This window comes from Theropithecus gelada, chromosome 1, assembly GCF_003255815.1.
Source record: "Theropithecus gelada isolate Dixy chromosome 1, Tgel_1.0, whole genome shotgun sequence".
In the NCBI taxonomy this organism is placed as follows: Eukaryota; Metazoa; Chordata; class Mammalia; order Primates; family Cercopithecidae; genus Theropithecus; species Theropithecus gelada.
The window spans coordinates 199,303,004-199,318,961 of record NC_037668.1 but is presented as its reverse complement, the minus strand read 5'-3'; the positions used below and the strand labels follow the sequence as shown (position 1 = coordinate 199,318,961).

Here is a 15,958-nt window from a genome sequence, read left to right as displayed (position 1 = left end):
GAATTTCCCTGTTCATAGCTTCCGGTTTCTGCCTAAGGGAGCTCGCCAGCAGGAAAATCTTTCATTCAGGAGGGAAGGAGGCAATACTGAGCTGGGGCCCTCTGTCAGCTTTGGTGCTAATTTTTCCTGAGACTTTTGCAGGAGCCTCCCTGCCTCTAAGATCCCAGGATGACTGGTCACTAAGTAACTCAGCACTCAGACTCACTGTGCACGCACACACAATCACTTTGCAATGAGCTTCGGCCCATCCATCCTGAGACCTCCTGGTGTCTTTTCCATCTTTAGGGGAGATGGGGCTGTGTGATAGGAGAATAACACAGTAAGTAGCAAACGGTCAGGGGAAAGCCTGGAAAGGAAAATATCACAGGGCCAGCTGGGATTAGGTCTGGGATTGGACCTCTTTTCCAAAATGTGTTTCTTCATAGAGCACGTGAATCAGCCTAGAATTCTCTTGAAATCAAGCTTCCTAGAATTGGCCCAGATGAGGCGGATTTCCTCAGGGCTGGGGATGGGAGGTGCCCATCAGTCTTTTCCAGACCTTAGCAGGGCTTCTGGACACTCTGAAGGATCCCTGACACAGCTACCTCAGCACCTACTTCCCAAGGCAGCAGGAGCCTTCAGCTAGAAAGGCGTGTGGTAAGGGGCCGCATTTTTGACTGAGCTGGTACGTGGATGAATTGGTGAATCAGTGGACTACAACTGATACTCCCTGGGGCTTCAATGGTATTTGGAAAGAGGGAAACATAGGGGTCTCACATCCTAAAAGGAAGTGGTTTCCTGGAGCACTCTCATTTCTGTGGTAGCTTTTGGCATGGAATTGAGGCCACACATGAAATAGGCCTTACTGTTACTCCCCAGGAGCCCCTCAGCCCTTCCATGACCCTGGAATGGGTTCAGAGCTAGGATGGTAGCTGTGTGGCAGGTTCTTATGTTGGAGGCTCACACTGCCTGGAGGGCTTATCTCTACTGGAAGCAGAATAGATGGAGGCACAATACCCAGTGGAATAAGTTGGAACATTCCCTGCCTCTCTCCCACCTAACAGGGGAGGGAGAAGCTTGGGCTGAAACTGACCCCACCCTCAGTCCTCTCTCAAGGGCCTTTCCTTAGGGTGGCAGCCTCTCCATCCCTGAGTCGGCAAGACCCCAGCTAGCTAAGAGCAGGGGCGGAGGATGTCTCTCTTTGCTGAGCTCAGGACAAGCCATGTGGCTAAGCTAATGGACTTAATTGTTGGACCTCAGCATTCTTCTCTGAAAAAATGGCATGGCTGCATAATATGTAGGCTTCTTTCTCAGCTTTAAACTTCCACACCAGAGCCATGCAAAGCACACTGGATAGACAAGATTGGGAAACTTCAACTCAAGCCCCAGCTCTAACATTTATGAGACTGTTTTTTCATATGTAAATCAGGGCTAGTAACACCCACAGGGTTGTTGATAGGATGAAGTGAAGTACCACTATATGTATCAAAACTTGGTAAGCCATGAGGCTTTATACAATTGAGAGGGCTTAGGAATCTCTGAATCTGAGAAAGAGAGATGCATGGAAGTCAGGGGACATAATGGATCTTAACTCTTGGGGAGCTAGGCCTGTTCACTTTTCTTTTAAACTAAATTGCATAGCTATACAAGTGGATGGCAGCCTCAAGGCTGCTATTTATTTGACATTGAGGAGATATTTGTGTATCATTAAACACTCAAGAGAATCAGACTGCAGGCCACCTCTTGGTAACCTTGAAATGTAGCCTGGTCATGGGCACCCTAAGTTCTCCTACTTCCCACTGAGGGGCACTGCTCCTCTAGGGGCTGGGCTTTCCGGAAGAAGTATGATTTGGGGGATCATTTCTGCCATCGGTTTAGTATTTTGGAATTCAGGAGTGCCAGAGTCAACTCAGAATTGCCCAGGGATGAACTCTTCAGCCTGCTGCATTTGCCACTGAATTGTGGACTCCTCTGTTCCGAGTAGGAAAGGGATGTCGGGAACAGAAAACACTCAAAATTCTCCACCAGGTACCATTTTTTTTCATCCTCTCAGAATCTTAACAAAGGGCCCATAGGGCTTCAGTTGGAGCCCATTTCTCTTTCCTCAGTGACAAGAAATAACTGGTTCCTCTCATCTTCAACGTAGATAGTCTTACAGGGTGAAGAATTGCCACAGACTAGCTGTTGAGCTGAAACAAAGATACGTTCTAGAATTTGGGAGAAAGATTTGATTTAAAATATTTTATGTCTTGATCAGGCTAGGGACAGAAATTTTTGGTTTGGAAACCATGATCATCATGATTTTAGCATCCTCATATCTTTGTTTTTTCTTCAGAGATGGGGTCTTGCTCTGTTGTCCAGGCTAGAGTACACTGGCAAGATCATAGCTCACTGCAGCCTTAAACTCCTGAGCTTGAGCAATCCCCCCATTTCAGCCTCCCAAATAGCTAGGACTACAGGCATGTGTCACCACACCTGGCTAACTTTTATTTCTTTTTTGTAGAGATTTCCATATGTTACCCAGGCTGGTCTTGAACTCCTGGGCTCAGGTTATCTTCCCACCTCAGCTGCCTACAGTGTTGAGATTACAGGCATGAGCCACCACACCCAACCTTCATCTCCTTTTTATTTACTCCTGAAGTTATTTCATTTCTGTCTTGGTTCATTCTCTATCTTTCCTCCTGAAAATGAGACTTCCTCAATCCCTTCATTTTGAACCTAGGCTCATTATCTTTGTTTTGGGGGTGGTTTAATCCAATTTCCCTTGGAATCTTGGTGAGGAGCCTCAGAGGCAGGGATAGGACAGTTTTGCACATCCCCAGACTGGGTGGATGGCTGAGGAGCTACCTGTCTTTGCTTGTTCTAAAGTCTCCCACTCTGACCATGGGTTCAGAGCTAGGATTGTAGCTAGGATTCAGAGCCAGGATTGTAGCTGTGTGGCAGGGGAGAAGAGAGAAGGCGACATTTGCAGCTCTCTGAAGGTACACTTTTATTTTTTATTTATGTATTTATGTATGTATGTATGTATGTATGTATGTATTTATTTATTTATTTTTAGGGCAAGAACATTCCCTTTGTAAAAGCACAGGGATTGGGCAGAGAAGCTTCAGAATCTTTTCAGAAAGTAGAGTATGCCTCTCCTCTTATAGTTTGTACCTCCTAAGATCTCCCTTCTAAGATCTGCTAAGCCGAATTCAGTTTTATTTATCAGCTTAGACTGATGGACTCCCTACCAGCTGCCTTGCAGGCCAATGTGACACTTTTTTCTGTTCACTGGTGGGCATTCTCCAATGACTAGGATAACAAAGAGGGAGAGACCTGGAACAGGAATAAATCCAACTGGGTGTTCACAGCCACCCCTACACCCCTGGGAACCATCACAGGCTTGGCCATTTCTCCACACTTGCACTGTGTACACTGAGTGCTGAGAGGCTGGTCACAAAGGCCACGTGTTGGTGCTTCTTCAGTACACGTACTGTAATTATGCACATGCTTTTAGAGAACACCTTAGAAGTGGGCTTGCTTTGAATCCATTTGAATCAGATAATTAGTTTATAGACAGAAAATGTATGCTGTTTTAATTTTTCAAACTTGCGTAAGGATTGCTTTGGGAGTTGTGTGCAGTGTGTTATAAAAATAACTCCTTTTAATTATATTTATTTACTTAATGAATCACACAGATGATAGGTGAGTGGGGTTTTGAGACAGCCTACAGAGTTGCCCCAAAGCCTCACATTTGTACTGTGCCTTATGATTTATAAAGTAATTTCACATCCAGTCTTTCTTTCTTTTTTTGAGATGAGTCTTACTCTGTCACCCAGGTTGGAGTGCAGTGGTGCTATCTTGGCTCACTGCAGCCTACACCTCCTGGGTTCAAGAGATTCTCCTGCCTCAGCCCCCTGAGTAGCTGGGATTACAGGCATGCGCCACCATGCCCAGCTATTTTTTTGTATTTTTAGTAGAGATGGGGTTTCACCATGTTGGCCAGGCTGGTATTGAACTCCTGACCTCAAATGATCCACCTGTCTTGACCTCCCAAAGTGCTGCGATTACAGGCATGAGCCACCGCACCCAGTCACATCCAGTCTTATGTTTGCAGGGAACATTTCAAGGTTTTGTATACCTAGTAAGAAGCAATGCTGGGTCTCTATTTTAGCTCCCAGCTAAATTTAGCTCTATTCCAGCTTCATGTTTTGTGCTTTTTACAAGTGCATTGAGAAAATCATATGATGAAATCAAAAGAGCCATATTGGAATTCTCACTCTAATGTTTAACAGCTGTGTGAACTTGAGAAAGTCATTTTAGTTTTCAAAGCTGCAGTAAATGGACTCTCCATGGATTATGGTAAAGACAGTAGACGATAATTCTGATTCTGCTCTGAAATGTATAAAGTGTAGATGTGAAGCCTTTAATGGAATAGGATGCCTGTTAATGCATAGACTAAAGGAGGTGCCTGGAGAGGCCAAAAATTATTATCTTTATTAAATGTAATAATTGATAGCTGCTTCGTGGTATAGCCCAGACATAAAGGAAACAACTCTGTCCTTTTGGTTCCCCTCATCTGTTCTTTTTTCTCCTCCCATATTTCTCTTTGCCTAACATATACAATTTCTATGCTTATCATGTCTACAGTCTATCTTTCCTCTCACTAGAATGGAAGTTCTAGGAGGGATGGATTTTTGTCTGTTTGGTTTGCTGAGGAGTTCCTAGCATCTAAAACTCTGGCACATGGCAGTCACATAGTAAGTGCTTGCGGAAATAGTTCATCCTTTTGCTCTGCAGATCACTCCAGTGATCTTCTTTAGTTATGAAAATGTAGGGTTTCAGGGAGAAGAAGGGCATGGAGGACATGGGAAGTTCATTAATTTGTAAAGGGAAGCTGGAATTCCTATAAGGCAAGGAACCGACAGCTCAGCTCTGGAACTTTCTATAAGGCAAGGAACTGACAGCTCAGCTCCTCTTCCTCAAGGTTTGAAACAGGGATTCCCATGGGAGCTCCAAGGGGGCCCACACCTGGGCTGGCAGCCCAAGAAAATTGGCAGGTCACCAACTTGGGGAGGACAGCGGTTTAGGTTGTTGACTTAGGTGTAATGAACAAACTCAGAGAATTGGGAGGGAATCTGTTTCAGCACAACTTAGGAATGATTCTGGACAGGCCTCCAGTACTGGCCCCTTGGCGTCTTCCTGCTTTGAGAATAATGACTTGGTACACCAGAAGCTATACTAAGGTGACAACTTATGTCCTGGGCTTCCTGGCTGCAATGAACTGCCATCTTCCTTTAGGCAGTGGGCAGGGAAGGCAGGAACAGGTTAGTATGCCCGTCTTCTGCTTGGGGTTTTGAATCTCTTGGGACTGAGTTCAGGACCCAGGATTTTTGAGAAATTGGAAGTAGATGGACTGGGAAAACCTTAAAAAGGGATTACTGTGCTCTCTGTTAACAAAACGTAAGATGGTTCAAGTAATTAATTTCAAAAAATAAAAGAAATGTGACCATAATGTAACATGGCAGGCTATACCATTTCTTCATGTAGGTAACAATAAATATATAGTTTTGTTTGAATATTGTCTTTGCTCCCCCAAGTGACTTCTTTAAATATATGACAATTTGGTTTTCAAAAAATCAAACACATCCCTGTTCCCTTTTCCAAGTTAAACATGGAACTTAGTTTTTTTTTAAGTGAGAAAGAAATACCACTTGTATTTTCAGTTTGCCTCAACTGTCACTATATTCTACCAACCCTCACTCATACGTTTGTGCTGTATATATACACACATACATACTGCAGTGTGTTCAGCAATTTCCAGTTCCTTATTTATTTCTTGAAATGAATGAACTAAGAAAAAAGTGCCAATTGTTCTTTCCAGAGATCATGCATTCTGATAGAGAAGATGCAGGAATCCCTTTTCTAAAATGTATCTGCAAAGCTGCTTGCTCCAGAGTTAAGCATGTGCTGCTCAGGTGACCTGGTGAGGGTAGAGGGTTATCTTAGGTTAGGTTGGACATACGTATATTTAAAAACACTCCCTCACCCCATGACATGCATGACAGAGGCTCTTTTCTTAAATCTTTTTTTCCAGGAGTGATAACCACTATTTATCACTTTTTATTTCAATATCTGGGTCTCCTTGCTCTCCTTCTTTTGACTGGTGTGTGTGTGTGTGTGTGTGGCAGGTGGCGGGGAGCGGGGAGAGAGAGAATATGAATGAATGAATGTGAATTAGTGACTCTCAGCCCTCTTAAAACTGTCGACCCCACAGAAGGGTCACATATCTTGTGGAAAGGTCAAGAGTGCAGGTGGTGGGGAGGGACAGGAGGAGGGCTCTGATAGGCTGGGTCTTCAGTCCTGTCAACCTCCACAGTTTTCAGAATCCAAGTACACCTCAAGACCTGTCTTCCAACCATGCAGTTCACACTCTTGCCTGGATAAGTCTGACCATTTACAGATGCCAACACTCAGGGAGAGAAGGCAACAATCCAGAAACCTAACTGCCTTCAGGAACTCAGACTGTAAGATGACCTGTTTTGATCAGATCCTAGGTGGCAAACATTAAGATAAAGTAAAATAATTTAGCAACAGCAAAGCAGAATCTGGTCACGGGTGTTCCACGAAGAAATGGTAGTAGAAAAGAGATGGATGGGCAAACTTTATCCTCTGGTTCTAGAATGTTCTCTTTCTCCCAATTTCACAGCACTGAATCATAGATGAAAAGAGTGCTATGTTCCAATATCTGTATCCCCCACAAATTCGTAATTTGAAATCCTAACCTCTGTGGTGATAGTATTAGGGGGTGGGGCTTTTGGGAGGTGATGAGGTCATGAGGACAGAGGTCTTGTAAGAGAGGCACAAGGAAGCTCATTTGTCCTTTGTACCATGTGAGGGCACAGCTGGAAGGTGCCAAGTATGAACCAGAAAGCAGGGCTTCACCAGTCATCGAATCTGCCAGAGTCTTGATCATGGACTTCCCAGCTTCCAGAACAGTGAGAAATACATTTCTGTTGTTTATAGGCCACCCAACTTACGATATTTGGTTATAGCAGCCCCAAAAGACTAAGCCCAAAGCGTGTCATTAGGGAGAAGGGCGAGGATCCCTTTCTTTCCCTTACAGTTGTCCATGCTTTTCCTCATCTTAGAATTATCTTTTGGACCAAATTTAGTGGCAACATTGTGCCTTAGCCTGCCAGAGCTTTCCTGGCTGGGCAGGATTCCTGCATCTGCCCTCTGTATGTTCCAGAGCTTTCTTGTTCCTGGGGCCATCCCCAGGTTTTGTAGAAAACCAGGCACTGCATCTTTGAGGACCAAATTAAAGAGAAAACATATTTTGTTGTTGTTGTTGAATACACACTGTATTTAACTTTTTTTTAATCCCAGAGAAGTGAAATGCAACATCTGTTTGAGTTTATGTAACATCTGAAGACCGACAACTCAGAATTTCCTAATTAAAGTCATTTTTAAGGCACTCTGCAGAGCCAGCTTTCATCTCTTCCTTCGCTGGGTTTTTCTCCAAACTGTAGCAGAATACCTGGTTTCTCTTTCTTCAAAGTGATACACACATGCTCATGCCTTAACCTGCTCTTCTGTCCTCTAGGACAACGAAACAGCACAGTTCCAAGGAGGAAACGGTAAAGGAAGGAAATACATAGTGTAGGGGAGCAGGGTAAGGAGAGAGCAGGGAGGACACGTAGAAGTAAATTAACTGATACAGTCGGTGGTAGCTGAAAAGAGAAAGAGCAGAAGGGAAATTGAACAGGGTGGGGTGGGCCAGATGGCTGGCAGCCGGTGAAAAAATAGGCTACGTTTCCCAGTGAGATCTAAATTAATTTAGCTAGTTCCCTGTTTTTTTTTTTTTTTTTTTTGGTTTTTTTTTTTTTTTTTAAAGATAGGGCCAATGCAAGGAAGGTATCTCAAAATTATGGAGGGCATAACGTAGATAGTGTGCTTGCTTGTGCTCATGCACTTACGAAGGGCTGCGCTTACAGACAGGTATGACTTGGGGGCTCTAAAATGCCCTCCTGATATAAAAGAATCTCCCTTACTGGCCCACTTCTGTGCCTGAAATTCCCACCATTACAGCCACTCTTTCTGATTAAGGCATTATCTGTAGCCCCTATTAAAACATAAATGTCACCTGGGAAGGGTAACACTCGACTCTTTAGCACCCACTGACTGAACTGTCACCTATCAGAGAGTAGGACCCTGAGAGATGGGACAGAGGGCAGGGACATTTGGACTGATGGGGAAAGGCGGCTTGGTGGTATGGGATGCTGGAGAGGGAATGGCTGGGCAGCTGAGGGGAGCGTGTGAAACAATGCTTGCCCCAGGAAATTACTTAGATGGAGGAGATGGGATGGCGAAATGAACTTACCCACATCACAGGTTTCCCTAGGCTTTCTGTGTGTGTGTAGTGTGTCTAACAGTTTGTATATATTACACATTCTGTGTATATACCTGAAATGGAATTCACTGGGTCCCGTCATGAACATAGTACAGTGAAACTCCATCAAGTGAAAGACAACGGAAGCCCTCAATTGTTTTCACGTAAAATGTAATCACATGTAAAGTGAAGTCTGGCATCTCTATATATCTAGATGGTTTATATGCAGATAGTGTGTGCACACGTACGTGTATACACACACACACACACACATTTACTCATACTCAGCAGTGGAGATCTTGTAGATGTGAAGGATGAGATGCCTCTTCTCAGCCATCTAGGACTTGAATGCACAGTGGCTGCTGCGTTGTGCATCCGAATCCTAGACAGCTGAGAAGGTTGGTTGCTGGAAAACGGACTTGCTGGGGGAGCACTGTGACCCCTTTCTCTGTTAACAGTAGACCCTCATTCAACTCAGTTGGCTCTGCAGAAATGGCCAAGGCTTGGGTTTTAAGACTTACATGGGCCACACCACCAAGATTGGGGCTTGGAGACAGAAATGTCGCCAAAGTGCCCTTTAAACTTTTGGAGTTTGGGAACCTGGAGAAGGTGCCGGTGAAGAAAGAATCTTGCGGGGGATAGGTTTCTGCTCCTAGAAAAGCTGGAAACTGTTTGGGAGCAGCCCCCAGGCTAGATGCAGGAACCAGCCTCAGAGTACCACTCATGGGACCTGCCCCCTCTCCAGGGATCTGCTGTCGTTAGCTGCGCTGATGGGGGGAAGGTTCAGTGAGGAGAAGGGGCTGGAGAAACGGGAATAGGACTCCGGAGAAAGCCTGGGAAGTAAAGATGAAAGAATCTGGGTGGGGAGGGGCAAGGGAGAGGTGATACTAGAACTTTCCAACCCTATTTTCACATTAGAGTCATCTGGGTAACTTACAAAACTCCAATGCTCAGGATCTACCCTTCCATGCTGTAATTGGTTTGGGCAGGGGACCAGGCCTGGATATTTTTTAAGCCCTTAGATGATGCTAATGTGCATCTGATGTTAGAATACTACATCAAAGCAGAATGAGAAGTTTTGTTCTGCACTGTTAGGCTGAAGGTGGCTGGTCAATCCCCACCCGAGTAAAGGAGAATGAGAGGATTGGTGCAAGGTGGTTGGGGTGGAGGCCGGATTCTAAGAGCTGTCTGGACAGTCAAGCCTCTGCTGATTTGTGTGACTTTATAGCCTTGTTAGCTGGTGATTTCTAATCCCATGTCTGGTTGAAAACGTGGCTGAGGTGGAGGTGTTTGGGCGTAGGGAGAAAAATTTCCCTCTCTATTCTGAAGCTTCAAAGAGAAATAATTCACTGTGCTCTATGGGCCCAGGAAGACAAATTCTGGGGCTGATGTTTAAAAAATGGAAATGGATTTTGTGTTGTATAATAAATATAAATAAATACATTAGTAAGCAAGCCAATAAATCAATAAATAAACCAGTGCACACCATTTTTGCCCTCTTAAGGTGGCTTTCCCCTCACCCCACTGATCCTGGTGACTTACACTCTGCCCCTGGTCACCTGAAGGCACCTAGCCTGGCCGTGGAAGGGGGAACAAGATGACTGCTTTGGCCCTGGCTCTCCGAGGGTCAGAGAACTTAGAGAAACCTAGAGAGGTCACCCACATGGAGAGGGAGGAGGAAGGGAGATACAAATCCCCCATTTCCCACCCAAAAGCAAAAGGAGGGAAGGCAGGGTTTGGGAACCAAGGCTGGGCCACGTTAGGTATTTAAAGTCCCAGGCTGACCAGCTTTTCGTCCCCGAGAGGCTTCGCTTTGAGGGTTGGTGAAAGGACTTGGGATCTGAATGAACCCCATCTTTCCACACACACAAAGATACAGCAGGCACAACTCCCGCTTCAACACAGCTCCCCGTGGGCCAAGCAGGCAGCCCAGTCAGCCCAGGGCAAGTGCCGCATGGCTCGTGGAGGGTGGGGAGGAGGGACTGGTCATGGGATGGGAGGAAGGCGAGGAGGTAGGCAGGATGGTACACGTTTTAATGGGAAATCAGCTGTCCAGGGATTCAGCTTCTGGAGCCGCCAGCCATTGCTCACTTCCTCCTTCTCAGTCTCTGCCATGTGGTTGTGCTTGCTGGGCTTTCCTTGTCCTACGAGGAGACCTGTATGTGGACACGGAAACATGTAAATAAAGTGGGCGTTAAGACAGTGATCACATTAATTCCCTAAAAGCAGATGGTCATGATCTGGGCTCCATTAATAGATTTCAAGGGGAGATGACCCTGAAATTTTATGCAACATTTTTGTTATTTATTTTCATATGCACTTCTCTATAAAGAGAATCTATAACTTTCATATGGTTATTTTAAAAAGATTAAAAATAAAATAATATTAAAGGATTACAGGTCATTTATATGTATAACCTGTTAGCAAGGCACTGCTAAGCAATCCACGGAAATGGGGGGGAAGTTGAGATCCCCCATGGCATTGTTTTTTAGCATCCAAAGCACAAAGGGACTTGCAAGAATCATTGAGTGACCAGAGCTGTAGCTTACCCAATATTCCTGTGCAAGGGGGTCACACCATGACTGAGCTAAACTTAGTTTTATTCCAGAGTCCAAATCACTGGTAAAGAGATAAGTAAGAGAGAAAACTTACTTCTTGAATATGCAACATTAGAGAAAACTGAAGTTATTCAGTTATTCAACCCGAAGTTGTCATGTAATAGTTGTGGTCATAACAAAGTGGGTGAACTAAAGTTTTAAAATTAGAAAAAAGCAGTCTTGAATATATGAAGAGAGTTGCTCTAGCGTAAAGCCAAGCATCAGGCATCCTTCTCTTTTTTTTCTTGATCATTCTTCTGTTTGGTATCTTTGAATTTTTGACATGCTCGGTTTGCTTACAGGGATGTACTGCTATAATGAGACAATTTTTTATGATTATAAATTAATTAACATGTTGCCTTTTCAGATTGTATGCATGGTTTCAATTTTAGGAAAAAACCAAATTTCAAATTCTTACGTAGATGGTTAAAAAAAACTTGTTCCAATTGTTTGAAGTCAGTAGACAACGCCATTGCATATATAATTGGGGACTTAACAGCCTAGAAGACAATGCCATTACATGTATAATTGGGGACTTAACAGCCTAGAAGCCATTCTAGAAAGTGTTCCTCTGTATTCCCTGTGCTGCGGAACAGCTGCCATGCTCTTTGGTGCCACTTCCCCTTCCTGCAATGAGATTGGTTAGAATTGGTCAGAGGCACTGACTGTGCTAGGCTTTGACAGCTCTCAATACCTTGTGTGACACAGAATGACAGACACAACAGGAACAGAGGGGAATGAGTAGGGCACAATGTGGCTGCACGTGTGCAGAGGCCTTGAGACACCCTGAGTCTGCCTATTTCTCCTGAACCATACTGGAGAGATGCCTGTGTACCAGTCACATCACCACAATGACTGCTTTATGTCATCATTATTTCACTATATTATTTCGGTTATACTTGTTATACAATAAGGGTGTCTCTGGGTTAGGATAATTTTTCTGCAGAAAATATTTTAAATGCATGTTTGGATTCTATCAGTTTTCTCTAAGGCAAGGCACAGAGGCTCAGGGCTCTCTGTCAAATGTGCTCTCACAAGCCTAAAAACTTTGAGGGTGAATATGGTACTGAGATTGGCCTTCTTCCCATTTCACAGACGGAAAAGCGAAGATCCCAAGGATGGCCTGCATCAGACCACCATCAAGCCAAAATCAGGCCTCGGGGTCTCAGGTCTCCTGGTCCCTGACACCACCCTGTGCCAATGAACACTGTGTTTGATACAGAGAGCGGGCTTGGAGAGATCTAATTCTACTGAAGAGAAAAAGACAGGATCAGGTCAAGCTGCAGAAGCTTTGGAATCCAACTGAGTTTAAAGCTGCTTATTCTTTCACAATAAATGCCCTATTTCCCTTCTGATGAACGTGCCTGAAGAAGGTGTTTTCCTTTGATTTTGTGAGTGGCTCCTGGGAACAGATGCTTTCTTGCTATTTCAGAAGACTTAGGAAATTTTTTAGGTGAGACAGATGAGTCTTTAGTTCCCTGATGCGTGTGCGTGTGCCTTCTCAAAGAGGTGGGTGGGGCAGCCTCTCAGTCCCTGCTCATCTGATATGCATGTGCAGAGTCTTTCTTTCTTTCCTAATTAATTAGAAGTAATAGCTTTCCATAGTTTCTGGTACATGAGGGAGTGAAGTGGGAAATAATTTAATTGGCTGTCTTGCTTTCAAAGCCCAGTTTAATGAAATAGTTCTCAGCCTGAAGTGCATGTATTATCTTTCCTGTTATTTTTCCAATTAACATTTCATTGGATCACGTCTGTGTGGAATATTCTAATTGGTTTGAAGGGTGGGGTGAAGGGACAAGAGCAGATGGAGAGATAACCAGCTGTTTCTTTCATCCCCAGTGTCTGTGCACGTACTGACGTGGCTGTAGGTTTTTCCCAGGGCCTTTCCTTGGAAGAGCTCTAAGTGCTAGACAGAAGTCCTGCCCTGTCAACCTCACCCATCCTCATGGAGCCCCTGGGCCAGGAAGGCAACATCTCCTCACAGGCACACTGGCTGATGCACTGGATAGAGAGAACTAAGCAGGCATTTCTGTAGGTTCTGGGCTCCCCTCTGATGGGTGAGCCCAAGGGGGAAAATAAGTGGCTCCCAAAGCTTCCTGTTGGCATTGTCTCCCTGAGGACAGGACTCTGTTTAGCCTGACACATAGGAGACACTCACTACAGACTTGTTGACAAAACAAGTATTCAGAGGGATCCCACAACATCCTTCCTGCTCGATCTTCTTGTGAAGAGAGCAATGAGTTGGAGGTGGGCATGAAGCAGGGCTGGGACTGGGGGAGGTAAGCCAGGTGCCTAGGGTAAACACTGAATGAGGCTTGCTTGCACAAGGGCAGGTGAGTGCAGGATCCAGTATTTAGGAAGGGTCTTACTCTCAGGCCTGGGCACGGCCTGAGAGTGAGTGCCTTAAATACAGGATCTTATGAGACCAGCCTGGGCAATATAGCAAGACTCCAGCTCTGTGAAAAAATAATAATAAAATAAAAATATCGTGGATCCTAGTGCCTGCTTGGCTCACCCAGTCCCAGGACTGGCATGAAGCAAACAATCTCTCCTCCTTTATATTTCCTCTCTGTTCCTAGTAATACTGGCCCTCAGCCAGCCTGAGAACAGCCCTAGGCTCAGCGATCTCACTATCCAAATACTTCATGGCACTGGCTGTATTTCTCACAGTCCCCAGTGAGGTCCGTGTGGCACTGGGTTGTGCTCTGTGTCTCTGGCCTCTCCCATCATTGCTGTAATTCTAATGTTTTCCCTTCTCCCGGGCATTTCTGACCCAGCACTCAGCTGTTTTGAAGATCAACCTGTTTTCTGGGTTAGCCAAGGACAAATGTGGGCCTGGAGGCAGAGGAGGGGCTCCTATGCTTGGCCACATGGCCTGCTGCCCAGAGGCCTGGCTTCACATTTGTCCTGGGAAGAAGAGTTGGTTAGGTTCTCTTAGGGGCCATTCCCAGGCCCAGCTGGGAGAGGCACAGTTTGGGGTATTAGGACAGGGAGCCCTTGGGAAGCAGCCCTGAGGCAGTGTGGCTGGTCCATGTGGGGCCATAGGGAATGGGGCTGCCTTGGGCAGGTGCAGAGAGACAGAGGTCATCATCATATATGCCTCCAGTGTGGTGAGACAGCCTGGGGGCTATAGGATACAAAGAAGTATTTCTTCATTTTATTTGCACCCACATGGCCAAATGTGAAATAACACCGTTAAACTGTGGGGGCCCAGCCAAGATCTGGGACATCAAAAACTGTGTAGAGACCCACATAAAACTTTGAATATATACATATATTTTCCCCTATCTCTTGTCTGAGCCCATAACTGGAAGAATGCAGCTGTTCCTGGCTGGCTTCTCTAGGTTTAAACTATGCAAATTGGGCTGGGATTTCAAGTCTGGCCTAGATTTGACATTCCAGCCTCCTTTCCTTTCCAAAAGGCCTCTTGGAGTTCCAGCTACACATTCTTTCTAGAGCTGCTTCCTGGAGTGCTATGCAAAAATCTTTCTTTCCTTGACCACCAGGGTTCAGGCCTCCCTGAACAAGCAAGGTGGCTGGGGGAAACGGGGCCCACTCTCCGCAGGGTCCAGGCCTCACTTGGCAGGAAGAGCGGGTTCTCCTGAGATGGTTTTGGGCTTCCAAGTAGATGAGGCCAGAGGGCCTGCCATCAGTTTCAGGCCCTGTGATTCTACTCAAGTCTTAGTATCTTACATGAGGCAGCACATCAGGCAATTTGGAGTATTTTCAGACATTGTCCCACTTTGTCTTTCTGATTGTGATGTTGGGTGGGCTGTATTAATATCTCAGTTAACAGAGAAGGAAGCCAAGGCTCAGAAAAGTTAAATGATTTGTTCAAGTTCAGCTACCAGCAGGACCTCCAAGATCTCAAGTCATGCTGATGTCCCAGGTTCTGGCCTCCTACCTCAGAGCACCTCAGAGCACCCAAGTAGGCCTCCCTTCTAATGTGGGATAGGAGAGAAACCACTTGAAGGCACAGCCTGGGCCACCTGAACCCTGACTCCTCAGTAGAGCTTATTCTGTCTGGTTAAATTACAAGAGATCAATTAGGGAACTCTTTCCTAGTCAGCCCTGCCTGAGGAACAGTAGTGGCTGGACAAGCGGAGGAGGGTGCCTGCATTTAACCAGGGAGAGAATGTTCTGTGAGAATGGAGTAAAGGTCTGGGGTAAAAATATCTGTGTGTAGAGGGCTCAAGTTCTTAGGGCACCACTAAATTAGTGTGACCTTGGACAAGTCACTTGAGCTTTCTGCTTCAAATTTTTCATTATAAAGTGGTGACATAATGCCAAAATATTACAGGATTGTTGAAGATAAAATGGCAAAATATTTGTGCTGTACTATGTAAACTGTAACATACTAATCAGATGGGAGTGTTGTTACTATTAATAACAATGACAGATCAGGCCAATACTGACTTTCCATCTAGAACAGAGATGCCTTTCATTCTACACAAAGGAAATGAAAAACTCTTTATAAAAAACCATAAAGCACTTATACATAAAGGGAATTTTAGGACCCTAAGGTTGGTGATGGGCTCTGTCATGGGCAGGTGCACCGCTGACCTGGGTGGGGGATGGGGATGACGCTCCATCTCCCCAGATGCCTTCCTGTGAAAGTGTTTGGAATGACCAAATAACCTTGACTGTCCTCTGGCCACTGAACTGGCAACTCTTGATGGTCTTCCATAGGCAGATGTCCTACCAGGGAAACTGGAACCAGATGTACTCAAGATCTCAAAAGAAATTAATGGCAGTAAGACTCTGGAGTAAAAATATCTGTGTGCACAGAGCTTGCTCACTCAGCTCCCTTTCTATCTAAAGATCATTTAGGCTTAATTATAGAGTTCAGGCATTCATTGGGTTTTTGATTAATTTTCTTTTCAGTTTGAAGAGTATGTGAGTGTGGTGGGTCTGTGTGTATGTTTACATCTTTCCTTGCAACTCAGTTGGGAGCTGGCTCTTGCAATGTTTAATTGTGCCCTTAGTTCTAACAAGCATGTTCAATGTG

General features: G+C 45.0%; 1 protein-coding gene across 2 annotated transcripts in view; it reads right to left on the bottom strand.

Moving 5' to 3' along the window:
- Positions 1-7,303: 7,303 nt before the first annotated feature.
- FAM78B (family with sequence similarity 78 member B) overlaps positions 7,304-15,958 on the bottom strand; it is a 103,005-nt gene continuing 94,350 nt past the window's right edge. For both annotated transcript variants that reach the window (XR_003120813.1, XM_025394274.1), the window contains one exon: positions 7,304-10,509. Coding sequence is in view for 1 of the 2 variants with exons in the window: in XM_025394274.1 (XP_025250059.1) it covers positions 10,455-10,509 (55 nt within the window). In the remaining variant the exon portion in view is untranslated. The remainder of the gene's footprint in view (positions 10,510-15,958) is intronic.